The sequence below is a fragment of the Poecilia reticulata genome, chromosome 17 (genome assembly GCF_904066995.2).
Source record: "Poecilia reticulata chromosome 17, P_reticulata-male-v2, whole genome shotgun sequence".
NCBI lineage: Eukaryota > Metazoa > Chordata > Actinopteri > Cyprinodontiformes > Poeciliidae > Poecilia > Poecilia reticulata.
In genome coordinates this window covers 23,700,350-23,717,480 of record NC_088846.1, presented here as the reverse complement: position 1 = coordinate 23,717,480, position 17,131 = coordinate 23,700,350, and the positions used below count along the sequence as shown (strand labels likewise).

At 38.5% G+C, this 17,131-nt stretch overlaps 1 protein-coding gene across 5 annotated transcripts in view; it reads left to right on the top strand.

Annotated features, from left to right (window-relative positions):
• Nucleotides 1-17,131, top strand: part of mtcl1 (microtubule crosslinking factor 1) — a 69,814-nt gene that overhangs the window by 13,952 nt on the left and 38,731 nt on the right. For all 5 annotated transcript variants that reach the window (XM_017310007.2, XM_081598820.1, XM_017310006.2 and 2 more), the window contains exons 4-5: nt 12,314-12,373; nt 13,486-14,862. In XM_017310007.2, the coding sequence (XP_017165496.1) occupies nt 12,314-12,373; nt 13,486-14,862 (1,437 nt within the window). The remainder of the gene's footprint in view (nt 1-12,313; nt 12,374-13,485; nt 14,863-17,131) is intronic.

Here is a 17,131-nt window from a genome sequence, read left to right as displayed (position 1 = left end):
GGCGTCTTTTGTTTGAGTATTTTATGCTAAATAATCCAGTTTCATTTCTTTGAAGCTGTAAGAGAATCCCGGTAGATTCTGTGGAGTGCTAATGTTTGATTTGCAGGAAAAATTAGAAATACTGAAATCTCTGTCAGTTTGCAAACCTCCACCGTATCAGTGGCAGCGACAGACGCCTCGTCGTCTGGCAGCTTTAACCTCAAAACATCAGAATGTTTCGCCCAGAAGCCAGTGTTATGGGAGCTTCTCCTCGGCGTGGCGAATGGCGTTAGCTGTTATATTTAGGGATGTTGACAGCAGCTTGGCAGCCGGTAACTCTGACTGATTCAGAGCATTCCTCACCTCCGCTTCAAGCAGAAGGAAAGAAACCGGGTGTCGGGAAAATAGAGCCTCCAATAAAACGGAGGGGAACGTCGCATCGACGGAAATACGGTCGGGAAAGTTAGTGATTCTCTCCAAAAGTCGACAAAAGATGTCGGGTTCACATCTAAAATGGATGGTGGCAGAGATGGGTAGTAACTAGTTACATTTACTTGGTTACATTTACTTGAGTATCTTTTCTGAAAAAATGTTAACTTTTTTACTGCGCTGTACTTTTTGCTTTTACTTGAGTACATTTCTGGATTCTCTACCCACTGAATGAAAAACAAACGTGTTTGAATAAAACATTCAGGCGTGTCAGACTCAGACGCACACCTGCAGTTTCTGTTAAGTTTCACAAGTTTATTTTATTGAAAGAAACTGATTGGGAATATTTTCCTTTTGCCTGATTTTGTTATTTTTTCATTACTTGCATGAATTGTTGTCATTAAAATACCAAACTTTCCGTGAGGCAGTTTTTCAATATTACTCAGTACTTGAGCAGATCTTTTACCAAATACTTTTTAACTCTTACTTGATTAATTTCTTGGATTGCTACTACTTACTTTTAATTGAGTAAAAACATGTTGAAGAATTGCTACTCTTGTGAGTATAAATTTTTGGGTTTTCTGCCCTCCTCTGGATGTTGGTATGAATTCATAATAAAACGTAGATTTAAAAATATCTAAACACATCAAGGATGAATTGCAAAGTCAAACAGAAACACGACGACTGAAATTTTACAAATTGGCATTTTAAAGTTTATATGAAAATATTAACTTCCTCCACAGAAGCCAAGTGCTAAGTGAAACATGTTCAGACTTGGGCAAAATGCTAAATGGAAAGCTAGCAATGCTATTAGCATGATAGTGAATTAGTGGAGGTAAGCCTGTCGCATTAAGCAATAAATCAATCAATAGCAAGATAAATTAAAATGTAGTTAATATGATTTATTGTTTTTCTCTTTTCTCTCTTTCTACCAAAAACTGGATGATCAATGTTTTCAGTGTTTTGGTCTCGACTAGCCCTTGTAATTCATTTTATTTGTTATTTCTGTTGTTTTGTTTATTCATTTAAAATATTTAAAATTTAGCATTAAATGTTGGTTAGAATTTAAACTTTATTGATCTGTGTTCTTTCATTATTATGCCATTGTTACCATTATAATACTTGAAAATGTCTCAAAACAGCCATATTATTGTTTATTGCAATAACTACTGGGACAATTTATCATCCAGTGAAATTTGTTATCATAACAAGCCTAAGCGGAGGCGTGGCCATCACTGGTGACATTTTGTTTTTATTTAAAAAATACAAGTACAATCCAAAATATAATTCTTGACATCTTCAGAAACGATGACTGTACCCAGCAGATGTGGCAGTTATGAGTCCATCAGAGTTTAGATGTAGTTAAACTTCACTGCAGCTCCACAATCTTGGTTGATAAAACATTTCAAATTTTACTTTCCGCTCCCTTTGGGCCGTTTTTTTTTTTTTTCATCCAAGTAGACAGAAGAGGGAACCCCTCCCTCCTATTGTGAACCGCGAGGCCACCGTGAAACGCTAACCTCATTAGCAGACAGATGGAGAGTCGTGGCCTCCCGTTTTTCAGATCTCCTGTCAGAGATGAGAATAATGCCCCGTTGTCTGAACCAGAAAACATCGGGGCAGCTCTGATGGAAAGACCCAGATACAAGTCTATGATCCCAGATTAATGAAGTTTTATTTATTAGAGGCTCACTTCACGTAGCTGCTTGTAACTACCAGATGATAATAAACTTCTGATTTAATTTCACCACAGAAACCATCTTGGAAATGTTGGGGGGGTTATTTTATTTTTGGTATTTTTTTTTACAGGAAAAACATTTTTTTTTTTTAATTCTGCCTCACAATTCAGGATTTTTTGAAACTCAAAGCCTCACAGCAAAAACAACCAAATCAGTAATTTGTCTGTTCAGGAGGAAAACATCAGAAACGGCAGCGTGGAGACCTAGCAAACCAGCATCCTCCTGAGGGGCTTCAAGGCTCTCTGAGCTTAGTCCAGTCTCTCAAACACTGCAAAAACACAAAATCTTACCAAGTATTATTGGTCTAGTTTCTAGTAAAAATATCTTGTTACATTTAAAAAAGACAAAATTAACTTACAAGTAACTTTTCAGCAAGATACAGATTCTAAGTGAATAATTCCTTAATATTGGTGAAAAAGTGCTAGTTTCATTGGCAGTTTTTTTTTCACATTTTTTTCAAATGTCTTACTATAAGTCACATCCGCCTCTCCTTTACGGCCGCCATTCGCCGGTTCTATCCCAGAATGCCCAGTGGCTCGTAGAGTCGGGCAGAAGACATTGCAGCTCTTCTCTCCTCCTGGCCCGTCTGAGTTGCAGCAACATTAATAGCTGCTGGTGTTGCTCCACAAACACGTCATATATTTAATTTTTTTATTTTTATAGCGTTGCTTGGAGCCTCGGCCGGTTTCAGAGCCCAGTTTTTCAGAGTTTGATGTGACCTCCAGACTGAGACAGCAAGTCGATGCCTTTCACACAGCGTTGGCCTCCATTCGTCCCTTTGGTCTCTCATGGGATGAGAGACAGAGGTTGAGGAAAGCTCGCCGTCCTGCAGCTCGTTTACTCACAGTCTCACCTGGGAGCTGACCTTTCAGATCCACCTGCCCGGCTCTGAAGCGGAACAAAATAATCTGCCTACCTGCATCTTTAAGCAATAATGTGCCGTGTTTTCTCATCGTAGTTATTAATTTATTCATTTTAAAATGAAGTGCTGTAAAATATCCAAATAATGATACCAGCACTGCAAAAACAGAAAATATTACCAAGTATTTTTCTAGTAAAAATGTCTTAGTACACTTGAAATAAGACAAAATTAACTTCCAAGTAACTTTTCAGTGAGATATAGGAGCTAGTTTTATCTCAATAAATACTTAACATTGATTAAAAAAGTACTAGCATGTCATGAGATTGTCACATCAGCAGTGTTCAGTCAGAGGTCTCTTCAGATTCATTGCAAGACTGACTGCTACTGGAGACCCTCACCATCAACAATAATTCTTTAAAGGAGCAGTATCATGAAAAATTGACTTTTTTTAGCTTTACGTTGTGTTATAATGTTATTCGCTCATCAAAAACAAGCGTGGAGTGTTGCTTTAATTCTTTCTTATATTTGAGAGATCCTTTAGTCTCCATGGCAACCAGTCACCTGTGCAAATGGCTGGGTGGACCTAGCTCCGCCCTCGAGATACAGCTCCGCCTTAGAGATGCCGTTTCCGAGCTTCTGCCTTGCAGAGCAGCTCCTTCAGACTAGCCAGCATCAGTTAGCAAACATCTGGTGGAACTGCTGAGCTCATTTTACGAGCTACTTCTGTGTAATGCTGGTAAAAACGTCGTTAAAGGGCCAATTTTCTGAAGGCGAAGTTTCAGAAAGAGCAGGATTTTCTTAAAGAGACAGAGACTCAATTTCAAGGAAGTCTAAGTTATGCTTGGTATAATTAACCTCATTTTTCTAGCAACTGAAGGTAACAAAGTTACTAGACTGTGCTGTAAAATGGCACTATATGGTTGGCAAACACAGCACTATATACTTTTTTTGTATTTTCAAAGTTTACTGAACGTTCTAAATTACAAGTAAAATTACAGTAATTAACATTGAAAGGAATGCGTAGAAGTAAAAACGTATTAACATACTTTGATGATTTGAGTTATGACAACATTTAATTTCCCTGTGGGATAAATAAAATATTTTGAATTTAATTAAAATGCCAGTCAGTAAAGCAGCTGTTTGGACCTGGCGTTGGTCATGTTCTTGTTTACTTGCTGATGTTTTTCCCCTCCATCGTGTCCTGATGACCTTTTTCTACCAGTTTCCTCCTCTGGCCTTGCACTGTCCTTGTCAGACCCCAAACCTCGAGGCATAGTTGCCACTTCTGGACTCATCAGGGCTTGTTGTCAGACTCGCAGTGACTCGAACGGTTCAAACAGAATGAGGTGGAGTTCATTTAAAAAGCTGAAAACATAAACTCAGCAACGGTTCAGCTAAATAAATCAACTATCTGAGTTAAATGAATCTCATTCCTGCTGCTTGCAGGTCAGGTTTTCTTATCTTCTTCAGATTTGGGTGTTTTAAACCGTCTGTTACCACGGCAACCAGTGATGGGCAGCCGTCATTAATTGCCTTGGAAAGATTTGCTGCCTTTATTGCCGTTCGCAGAGTAACCAAGCGGCTACGGCTTCGGACTGCGAGCCAAGAGGGACGTCCGCGACGGTTCGTTACTGTCTGCTCAGGAGTGTTTGCGTTTAATTAACTCTCCGTCGCTTTACGGTGTGATTGTTCATCGCTGCGGCGCGTCACGACAAGAGAGGCAGAGGGAAAATTTCCTTACTGAAGACAAATCAATAATATGTTAAGTGAGACAGTAACTTGGAGCTGATAGCAGAGAGTTAAAAACGCTGTTAAATTGAGGCTTTGTGCTGCAAACTGAAGCAGTTTGCATTGATACTCTCTTGTTTGATGGAAAAAATGTTTCCAGTGTTGTATCGTTTATCATTTATCGTGATGAGAAATTTGATTTTTTTTTTGCTTTGATAAATTCCAGTTAATGATGTTCAATAAAAAACAAAACTGACAGTATTATCAGAAAAGTTATTTTTTACAATTTTCTTCAATTGTTTGTTTAATGAATATCAGTAAAGTTGAAAATATGGTTGAATGCAGTTACAGTGTGCAGTTCAATTGAATGGTAACTATTTAAGTAACTGCAGCCCTGATGAAGCGTGATTCACATGGGAATAGCCATACAGCTAGTTAAAATATAAGTAATAAATACTTGTTTTTAATCATAACTGTTCTCGTTATTGCAGTAAAACCATAAATCTAAATCATATTCTAATCTAAATCCATATCACCCACCCCCACAGTGTTGATCTTCAGGTCAGAAATTTAAAGGTTTGGGGGATTTTTAAAGGGAAACGGTAATTAAAAATTCAGTTTTTGCACATTTTTGTACTTCCATTTAGATTTCTGCTGCTTCTAAAAACAGTCTTAAAAAATCCACCTGGCTGTTTTCTGGCAATAAGTTAATATTTTCTGGAGTCTAGAAAATGATTCGTTACTAAAATCACCCAGTTTCAGTTGCAAACAGTGAGGCACTTCACCGTTACCTAGCAACCCCAGCCGAGCCCAGACCCGTTACCTAGCAACCACAGCGGAACTCTGTTTGGTCAGCTGGTTTTACCGCATTATGGAAAAGACAAGTGTTTGATTGTTGACTTATTCAAACATTAGTCAATATTTCAGGACTGAATTGAAATAAGTTTTCAGAAAGTGGCTTGAGGCAACATTTGTTGTGAATTTTCGCTATAAATACACTGAACTGGAATAGTGGAAGTAGATGTACGTATCTGAGCCTTTGTGTATTTTTTTCTCCCCGTCATGAACTGCATGAATGAAATCATGAAGCATCACTGTCAATTAGCGCTGAAGCTAATTGTTAGTTTAGTACTCCATTAATCTGTCATTCTGACAGAGTAATTTGATTTTAAAAAATGATTGCCTCATTCTGCATATTTTTCACTTAAGCACTTTATACAATATAAATATATATTTTATACAGTAATAAAAATACACAAGAAAATCCAAACTAATATTTTAATTCTGTTTTTAAATAAGAAAGTAAACATATTAATTTCTTTAGTACAGCTTGATCATCTTATAAAATACTTCTAACGTCAACATGTGAACAGCTCAGCCATTTCTGCCTGACTTAACATCAATACAGTGTAAATAGTGGCCTGAATTTGTTGTTCTTTCAGCAATCAATCAGTTACTAAATTATTTCATGATTGTTCCAATAATTGAATCATCATGATTAATCAGATTAATTGTTGCAGCTCTAGTAGCATTTAAACTTCTGACTTTCTTCCACTAGCTGGTTTTTCTGTTACTCTGCTATTGTTAAAAATAAATCTCCACCGCTTTTGATTTAAATTTCCTGCTTTCCACTTCTTCTAATCTGCTTCCTGTAATTATACAACTCATTGTAGCTTCCAGGTTTTTCTTCCTTATCATTAATACCTGCATTTGAAACGTTTTGCTCCTTTATGCTTCCGTCAGGGGTTTATTTTGAATAAAAATGGTTGTGGCCAGTTTGCGTGTCATGGAACCCTGAAGCAGAGTTGATTGTAATTATACATTTCAAAGAGGCTAAAGCAGCTTACAGAAGTGCTCACTGAAGTGTAAGCCTTCCTCTCGTCTAATTTTCCCCCCACCGTGGGATCTGCAGAGTCAGCATTACGCTCGGAGTATGCCATAACCAGTTTGCGAGCATGCCAGTAACTTATGCAAGCAAAACACTCTCTTGCATAAAAACACTGACTGAGGAAAAGGTAGTTTTACTTTTTGTTAGCTTACATATTTACCTTCTATGTTTTAAATGAGGTTTATGTGACATGGAGACTCAAATCAGAGACATGGAATTGGTCACTTTTGTCACAAAAATAAAGATTTGATTTCAATTTTAAAATCTTTAGGCTGGACTCAGACTCAAGTTCTGGGGCTTGAGTCTAATCTGCAGATCAATGAGAAGAAAAGTCCTATAAAGTATGTGTCAAACTTAAGGTTCATGGGCCAAATCCGGTCTGTCATAGCTTTTCATGCTGCCCCATGGACTCTAAAGGGACACAAATAGAACCATCAGGATAACAGTGTGCTTAAATATTTTATCAATCTATTCAAAGCAGTTTTTGCCCGTTTACTGCCAAATTACATCAATTAGTTCATCCAGTTTCTCGCAAATTAGCGTGAAATTTCACGCAAAATCAGCAAATCTCTGCACTTTTTCATGCTAACTTGTGAGTTTAAGTTTAAAAAACTGATCAACAGCAACTACCACATGTTCGTCTCACAAAGGTAACTGTCATAATGACACTTATTGATAGTCAAATCAAAGATCAATAAGTGAATGTAGTAATGCTTTATTTTATGTGTGTAAATTCCAATGTTATCTCTATGGCAGCATAGAAACGTGTGCTGCAGTAACTGCGGTATTTACATTTAAGCAGCTTTTTATGCTAATGTTCATTTTTAAGCATTTTCCTGAAGGCAGATTTTCACAAGCCGGTATTATTTAAGTCATTACTCACCTGTTCTGTACGTTCTAAATGTGTCCAACACAGTGTTCATACTCGCATCCAACCAGACTTTGTATCCCTCATGATTTTTCCTGTTGGACTTTATCGTTTATTTCCCGCTAATAATCTTGCAGACCTGATTTTGGAGAATTTTCCTGCTTCAGTGTTTGCTCATAAGTCAAAAATGACCCAGAAAATGTCTCAGATAACGCATTGTATTCCACTACCTCTGTCATCATAACACTGTTTGGCAGAGGTTTGCTCTACTTCCACATGGAGTTTATGAATTAGTCCAGTCATTTGAGACTTTACTTGTACTTGGAAACCTTATGAGTACCTCCGTCCTGTTTGTACGTGTTTCATTAACCTGACATGCCATGAAGTGCCTCCTCACTGCTCCCTTGATGCCAGTTGGCTGCGTGGCAACGTGTCTGCCATCAGCTTCCTGGGTTGTTTGGGAAGATTTTTAAAGCGTGAGCAACATTCCTCCATGAAAGGCTCTGTTGTCTTTTTCACTGATGCTTCTCATCTGCTCTCAGAGGTCAGAGTCAGCTTAGCGGAGAGGAGCAGTGAGGGAGTTGTTTTCATTCTGCCGTACAGAATGATGTACAACCTGTGCATCCTGGCAATGGTCACCATAGCAACGACGTTCAGTCCTAATGGGAATTCTGTGTTTCCTGGATCTATAGGTTCTACATCCATCCAGCGAGAATCCAGCATGTGTTGGCTCACAACACATGCTGGAAACAAACAGCTTATTTATCATTAAGTTGTTTCATGTCAAGAAATAATGTGAAATTCCCTAACCCTGTGCTAAAAATCTATGTTTCGTATCTCCTGCTCGTCTCAAACGATACATTTTGCCATTCTTCGGTAAGCTAATAGGTATTTGGACTTTTTCAGAGCTCTCAGTGATGCTGCATTTAAGTTCCAATTGTAAACTAAATAATTCATACTAGCTGTAAAAAAAATTCATCATTCATTGTTATCAGCACACTTCACTGAGGTGAAAAGCCAGAAAGAGTAATTTCAATAATTACTTTAAAACCATTTCTGATTCAATGGAGCCAAAACAAAGTAAATCTTCTAACTGCTGTGAAGTTCATTTTCTCTGTTAGCTGAGTCTGACAGCAAGAAGTCAAAATTCATTGGAAATTTGGGGAGAAATCTCCGGGTGGCCATTAATGTGAGGCGACAGAGACGCTTCACCTGGCTTACGATGCTTTCTGGATGCATCTTCAAAAGTTTCTGCCGCCACGACTTCCTGACAAAACCACAGATTTAGAGAAACTCATCATGACCGATAATATAAACACACACTAATTAATCATTTAATTGCATGATACATTGAAATGAATTTGATAATTTCCATTCTAATGATAAATTTTTTAAGGGCAGTTTGGCTTACAGAGACTTCCTAAAACATATTTATTACTTTTGATTATCCAACATCTATTGTTTCACATATTTTCCAATTTATTCCAGTGTTTGAAAAATATGTTGATCTTTAAGTTGACTGAAGGACGGTTTTCAACATTCCACTCAACTATCAAACAATATGCTTGGATATAGCTTTCTGTGGACAGTCAGCTCCTTTTAAAATTATAATTTATTGGTGTTAATGTAATAGTTATTAGTTTTGCAAATTTTGATGATCATAACTTCAAATACTTCATATCATCTTGTAAGGGAGATATTTAGCAAGAGTTTCACTTGTTGAATTGAATTATATTTTTCCAATTTATTCCAGTATTTTCAACCAGACTTTTTCCTTCCACTCAATTGTCCGTTAATATGCTCAGATATTACTCCGTATGAACGGCCAGCTTTTTGTTAATGTAACAGTTAAATATTTTGTTTCATAATAAAAGTTCCCAGAAATGATGGCTTCAAATACTTTACATCTTTGTAAAACCGAGGTATTTACTATGAGTTTCAGTGGAATTGCTGGAATAAACAAAAGTTTTTAATGGTTTTGTTGTAATTTTGCTCTGTTTTCAGCTGTAAATTGAGTTTCCGTGTGTGTTTGTAGGATGGACGCCGTCCAGATTAAGTATATTTAGACTACTGCAGGTGCTGCAAGCAAGAGATTGATCGTGCCGGTAAAAATAACCCATCCCGATGCAGCGGCAGCTCCACTGTGTGTCCTTGGATTGGCCCCAAAAAATTAAATCAAGCAACAAAAGGGAGGTTTTTTGGCTCCCAAATGTGTTCAGTCAGGGCTGTGTTGTATTAATTAATTTATTCAAAGGGATTACAGGCCAGATTGAGGGCTCATTCACGCAGATCTCACTAATATAATCTGCCTCTAAACATTTCAGAGCGACTTATCTCTCTGAGACTCGTTCGTTCTGTGGAGCCGGAGTCCTCCGTCGGGCTTTATCTATATCTGATGGCCGCCGCAGCGCCTTTTGTACCCACAATCCCCTCTAATCCTGCCCACTTCCCCCCTTACACCTCCGCTCCCGTTTAATCCCCATCTAACAGCCGCCACTTCCTTCTTTGAGGAAAATCATAAATAGGCCAAGCTGATGAGGACAGATGCAGCTGAAATGTCCACTCCTCCCAAATTGTTTTCCACAGAGGGGATATTTAAAATATTTTTCTGGTGATGTCATTGTGTGATGCCATCCAGCTTCAAGGCGGGTCCGAGTGACAGAGTTCCTCATTTTTATGGTGGGAACGTCTGTTTTCAGCCGCATCTGCAGCATCGTTTCTGGCTTCAGTGATTTGTGTTTTAAGCTAATCGAGCAGAGCCAAACACACACACGCATACTCACACAGAGACTGGTCTGTGAGGCTCTGCTAATTACTGTGGAGAGCAGTTAATTGATGCTAAGTACAAACGGAAGTAAAAGTGTTGTCATTTTGCAATTTATTTAGAGTGATTGTCCTCTGTTGGTCGGAGACATTCAGACAAAAATGGATGGATGGATGGATGGATGGATGGATGGATGGATGGATGGATGGATGGATGGATGGATGGATGGATGGATGGATGGATGGATGGATGGATGGATGGATGGATGGATGGATAGACAAACAAGTGGTCGACATGATGGTTGGATGGATGGATGGACAAAGGGTTGGATGGATGGAAATAGAAGCAAATATCGTTCCAGCTGCACAGGGAGGGATTCATTCACTGCAAAAACACAAAATCTTGATCTAGGTTTTGGTAAATTGTTTCACTTAGAACATGAGTAAAATATCTTGTTGTAAGTGAATATATTTGTCAGTGGAACTAGAACTTTTTCACCAATATTAAGGAATTATTGACACAACAAGCTGCTGAAAAGTTAGCTTTGTTTTATTTCAAGTTTACTAAGATATTTGTACTGGAAACTAGATGAAAAAACATCAGATGCCACTCCTCAACCGAAGAAAAAAAAATGGACAAAGTTCTAGAAAAAGAACCAATCTTTCAGTGGAAAAATGACGGAATGGAGTTCAGGCCAAATTTGGTTACAGGCAACAGGAAGCGAGTCACAGGCTGCTGTAGTTAAAATGGGTTTTATTTATCATTTTTTCCATCCATTTGGCCATGAATGATTCAGTCTGGCCCATTTCGGATGTCAGGGAAGACTTTTATGAATGCAAAACAATTTTAAAAAATCAACCAGGACATTTTTATTTTATTTAAAAGCATTAAGGAGAAGTTAAATTAGTTTAATCTTATTTATTCAGCCTTTAATATACATTTTGAGATTAGACAAAATCAGCTCATTTAGCAAATTTAAAAAACCTAATTCAAAGAAATATTTAACTGTATAAACTACTTAATCTCTGTGAAACCTTAATTTCACTACACTTTGAAATAATGTACATAACTTTCACTGCTTGATACTTTCATCAAGTGTCAACGACGTTCAGGACCTGGCCGTTAGGATTCAGGTCACTTTCGAAAAGATCGGATATCCAAGGGCCTGGGTCGCATAAAGGGTATCGGGCTGCAGTGTGATCGCATCCTTAAAGGTGTATTTTATTTCTTCCTTGTAGGTATAAAGTTGTCACATAAAAACCACATAAAAACCCAACTATTCTAAAAACTGATTCAAAAGGTTTCTGAGAAAATCTGACACTTAAATTACTTTTTTTGTTAATCATAAGTAAGTAGTAGGTATTCCTGAACGATGTTCCATGACAGTTTAATAGGCAGTTATGGTTCCTAGAAGGAAGCTCTGTGGATCATCAGACTTTAAATAACTGTCCGAGCAGCAATCTGTCTCTGGCAGCAGCTCCATTTATAGCTGGGGGTTTCGCCTTCCTGTCTTCTTCTCCTCCATCTTCTCCCCCGTTTGTCATATGATGATGTAAGACAAAATCTGAATGATTTTATTAGTTGGCGAGGCTAAGCTGGCGTGCAGAAGGCTGCCTTGTTTTTGTTTTTTTTTTTTATCCCGGCTTTGCATGCGATGTGCACTGCAGCATTAGCTGCAGGACAGATTTCCACGCTGGGCAGGCAGATGCTTTTCTCCCCTCCCCTTTGGTGTTTTTTGGAAGTGTCACAGAATGCAAGGCGAGAGGACGCGTTGGTGTGAAGCAGCATCGTGTTGCAAAGCATGCAGCAGAGCACACCGACTCGTATGCATCTCTGTTATTTTAATTTTCAACCTATTGCATAGATTAACCCTCTTCTATCTTATTTCTGACTCTTTCTGTAGCAAAGATCATTAAATACCAATCATATAAAAATTCATGTTCTTTAATTGGTTTTTGTCTCAATGTTGGTCTTTTTAATTATCTTTTTTTTTTCATTTGGAGCATCATTAATGATCTAGGAGAACATTTTAAAAACTTAATTTTCTCTCTTTTAGACTGCACTGAGGCGACGCGGAAGCAGGGAAGCTTTTAAGGACAAGAAATCCTCAAGTCAGGTGAAATAAATCCCTTTTACTTGAACTGTTTTATGCTATATACATTGTCAGCCATGTAAAAATGATTGAAGGTGAAATCTAGGAGTAAAAAAACAACACAAAACTCATTTTTTAAAGATAAAATATTGGATATTTTAGAGTAGCAGCATCTTGCACAAACTAACCCATTTAATAACTTAGAATATTATTGAAAAGGTTAATTTATTTCAACACCACAACCACTAATCATAAATATTAGTTCCTCTAATCCTAAAGTGTAAAATCAACATGGTTTTTAGTGAAAGCTAATGCTAAAACGCTAACTTTCATTTAGATTATGTATGTACCCTTGAAAGACTACAATCTTGAGTACGTATTTATTTTTATTATAATTTACATGCTCTATAATGCCCTTATATGTCATGTTTGTTTATATCTTGTTCTCCATTTGCCATTTTATTTTGTTCCTGTATCTTTCTTGTTTTAAATGAAGTTATTGGTGGAAAAAAAGAGAGAGGAAATGCGGCTGCTGCATAAACTTAAAAATAAGAGTATGAATATAAATGTACATAACATAAACTTCTTGATAACCAGAAGTTCAAGACAGATGTCAAATTTTATTCAGCTGAAAGTTTACAAAACAAAAATTAGCGCTTTATAATTATTTAGGGGAAGCTAAGTGCGCTAAATGTTTTGAGAGTTATCAAAAGCGCTAAAGAAGTCTAAAAATTTGGAGTGGCCGTTTTCAAAGGCTCTGTGCTTCTGCCTAACAGAGCGCCCCTTCAGACTAGCGGCAGCAATTGACAAATACCTGGTGGAACTGCGCATCTGCTGAGTTAATTATATCAGCCACATCTCAGTGAAACGCTGGTGAAAACACTGCTAAAGGCTTAATAGAGGAGCAATGTTGTGATGACTTCCTGAAGGCGGAAATTCAGAAAGAACAAGAACTTCTTAAAGAGACAGAGACCCAATTTCAAGACTTTAAATTACAAAGTCATGTTTCTTTTTAAGTCATGTTTGACATATATAGCAACTAAAGTTACTCAGTTGTGCTATAAAATGTCACTCTGCCTATTAAAATCTCAACTTTGCCATTCTCCAGTCTTGACCTGCCTGGTCTTTATTCGCAGGAGGACAGTGCAGACCTTCGGTGCCAGCTCCAGTTCGCCAAAGAGGAGTCCAGCCTCATGAGGAAGAAGATGGCAAAGCTGGGTCGCGAGAAGGATGAACTTGAACAGGAGTTGCAGAAGTACAAATCAGTTTACGGTGACATTGACAGCCCCCTTCCCCTGACGGAGTGCGCAGGCGGCGGCCCTCATACGACTCGAGAGGCAGAGCTCCGACTGCGCCTGAAGCTGGTGGAGGAGGAAGCCAACATCCTGGGGAGGAAGATCGTGGAGCTGGAAGTGGAAAACCGCAGCCTGCGAGCGGAAAACGAAGACATTCGCAGTCAGTACGAAAGAGACTGCTTTGGGCGGGAACCCTTCGCCAGCATGCCCTCGTCTCCTTTCGGCGGAGACCCGTTGGAGTCTGCGGGTGAGCTGCGGCGACATCTCCAGTTTGTTGAAGAAGAAGCTGAACTTCTGCGCCGATCCATCTCCGAGATTGAGGACCACAACAGGCAGCTGACGTCTGAACTCAATCGCTTCAAGTTTGGCCCCAGCAGCGCCTCCGGACTCATCGCTGACGAAGGCGGCGAGGCGGGATTGTTTAAATCTGGGAACGGGGCCGGCGGTAACGGCTCCAGCTGCGGGATGATGATGGAGGAGCTTAAATCGGCACGGATGCAGATCAACGAGCTGAGCGGGAAAGTGATGAAGCTCCAGTACGAGAACCGAGTCCTCATGTCCAACGTCCAGCGCTGCGACCTGGCCGCGCACCTTGGCCTTCGCACTGGGAGCCCTCGAGACAGCGATGCGGAGAGCGACGCCGGCCGGCGAGAGGCTGCCGAAGAGGAGGAAACGGGCCGACTTCTTCTCCTACAGCCAAAACGGGAGGGTCCAGTTGGCGGAGAGAGTGACTCCGAAGACCTGTTTGAGAAAACGGGAACCACCTCAGGTTTGGGAAGCATCAAACCCTCGGATGGCAGCGACCTGAGCGCCGTTGAGCTCGCCAATCGCAGAAGGGAGGAGCGGGAGTCGTTCGCCAACGTGAAAAGAGAGGCAGACCGGCTGGGGAAGACCGTCGACCGTCTGATCACAGACACAGACAGTCTGATCTTCGAAGGCAGGCTGCTGGTGACCACAGGGGAGAGCCTGGAAGGCGGATCCAAACCAGACACTCAAGTTCTGGACACCATCAACACTCGCATGAAGGCTTTCCGTACAGAACTGCACATCTTCATGGAGAAGCTGGACCACGTAGGAGACGGGCTGAGAGAGCGGACCGACGATCTGTCTCCAATGCCGAACCTCACAGAGTCCAGCAGCTTCCTGTCTACGGTTACGTCCATGTCCCGTGACTCTCCCATCGGCACCTTCGGAAGAGACCTGGTCACGGACTTCCAGGTTAGTCCAAGACACTTTACTGCGGTTCCGTTCAATCAAGGTGACATCTTTACTTTAATTTTAATTTCTTCTGCTGCTTTAGTTCCTTGTAAAAACATAAAAGGAAAAACATTTCTAATGACCGGCTCAAGCAAAGTCCTCTTACGCTCTTACATTTATACTAAAGCTGAAAGGATTAATCAAATTACTCATGATTAATTGATTATTAATCATCACCTAATTTGGTAATCAATTAATCATTAGCTGGAGTATACAGACTCCAAAAAAGGTAATTTGCAGAAAGAAGAACATATTCAGATGAGTAAATAAGCCAAAACTGTACAAAAATAAATACATTTTCCATTAAAGATAAAACCAACACGTCTTTATCTGTTCTACCAAAAATTCAAGTGGCAGTTTTAGCTTCACCAAGTTCAAAATATGTAAAAAAAAAAAACACCAAACACCACCTTTTCCTGTCCAGTTATTAATCGTTTGAAAAATAAAAAAAATCAACAAATTATAAGTGAAGCACAAAACACTGAGCTTTCCATGTGATGTTAGAAGAATTTTAGATGCAGAAGCATTTTTGCTGCACAGGATTAAGAGTACACTAAAGGGATGCTATGTTATTGCATTTTAGGCAATAAAATGTTCAGTTTCTTATATAAGAAAATTAATTGTGTTTTTTTGGCATCTTCTAATGTATTTGCAATGTTGAAATGGAAAATCTGCAGAATATGCCAGTTTATTTTAATTTGATTTATCGGTTAATAGACAGTATAATCGATAACTAAAATAATCATTAGTTACATCCCTAATTTATTAAATTTCCAGTCTTAAAAGGATCATCTCAACATTAAACTAAATTGATTTGTCCCCGTCTTTACCTTCGTAGCAGATCAATCCAGATATGTGGCTAATGATGGGTGAAGTCATTTTAAATGTAGGAATCTATTTGAGTCTGCATTAAACTTTCCTAAGTGTTCAGTCATTAGAGGAGCATTTAAGGCCAAAATCAACCAGATGAGTGCTTGAGTCGGCAGTGTGTGTGGAAAAAAAATCAGTCCTAATTAAAGATGGTGGCAACAGTGTGCAGCAACCTGCACAGACAGGCCCGTTAAGGGAAAGCATCAGGTTGGAGCAAAATTAAATCTACTATAATCTCTCTGATTAATTTTCTAGCCTGTCCTTAAACAAAATGGGTTCATGACGTTTCAATAGTACTTCATTATAGGATAGATTCAAAAAAATTACAATTTCAGTTTACAACTTCTGCACTATTTGGAAAGATGACTCTGTCATTACTCTTCTCTGCAAAAGAAGTGCAACTAAAATACTTTGTAATTGTTTTTTCTCCACTAAACCAGTGCTAATTTTTGTATTGCACTTGTTAGTGTTTGCACATCCTTAAAAAATCTCAAATTAAGACTTTAGAATGTCTTAAAAGCATTAAAAGATTAAAATACATTGTCTACAACTTCATTAATCACATAATTTAAATTTTGTCTTGGTATGACCATTTAATCTAGTAGTTTTTGATTTAGTACCTCGCAGGACTTTTCTGTCAGGTCGCTAATATAACCGTGCTAGCTAGTTGGCTAAGTCTTTTACGGCTATCATTCGTTTAGTGCAAATGTGTTGCCAGTTCGTCTTCGCTATTGGCTTGTGTCTGTTGCCAACCCATATGAGGTGCATTCTGTTCAAAAAAGCTTAGCACTTTGGGGGTTAATTATGCAGAGAGCATCACAAAATATGCTTTTTTTCCCCCCAGTCTTGATACAGGTCTTAAATTTAAATCAGAACGGTCTTAAAAAGGTCTTAAAAGGCCTTAAATGTGAGGTGGTGAAATCTGCAAAAGTTCTAAGTTATTTATCTGTGAAACTACTTTGAAAAAAATCTTTTATTTTGAGGTAGTTGACAAACTACCAAAATAAAATAAAATTCCAAGATGGAATCAGAAACTGAAGTATCAATCTTACCACGCTTTTATCGGCCCAATACTGATACCAGCTTGGTATCAGTCTACAGGTCCTTCTAAAAAAATTAGCATATTGTGATAAAGTTCATTATTTTCCATAATGTAATGATAAAAATTAAACTGTCATATATTTTAGATTCATTGTACACCAACTGAAATATTTCATGTCTTTTATTGTTTTAATGCTGATGATTTTGGCATACAGCTCATGAAAACCCAAAATCGATGTCTCAAAAAATTTGCATATTTCAAGTGTTTTAATACCAAAAAAGTCAACTTTCAAATAATTATGTTTAAGTTATGCACTCA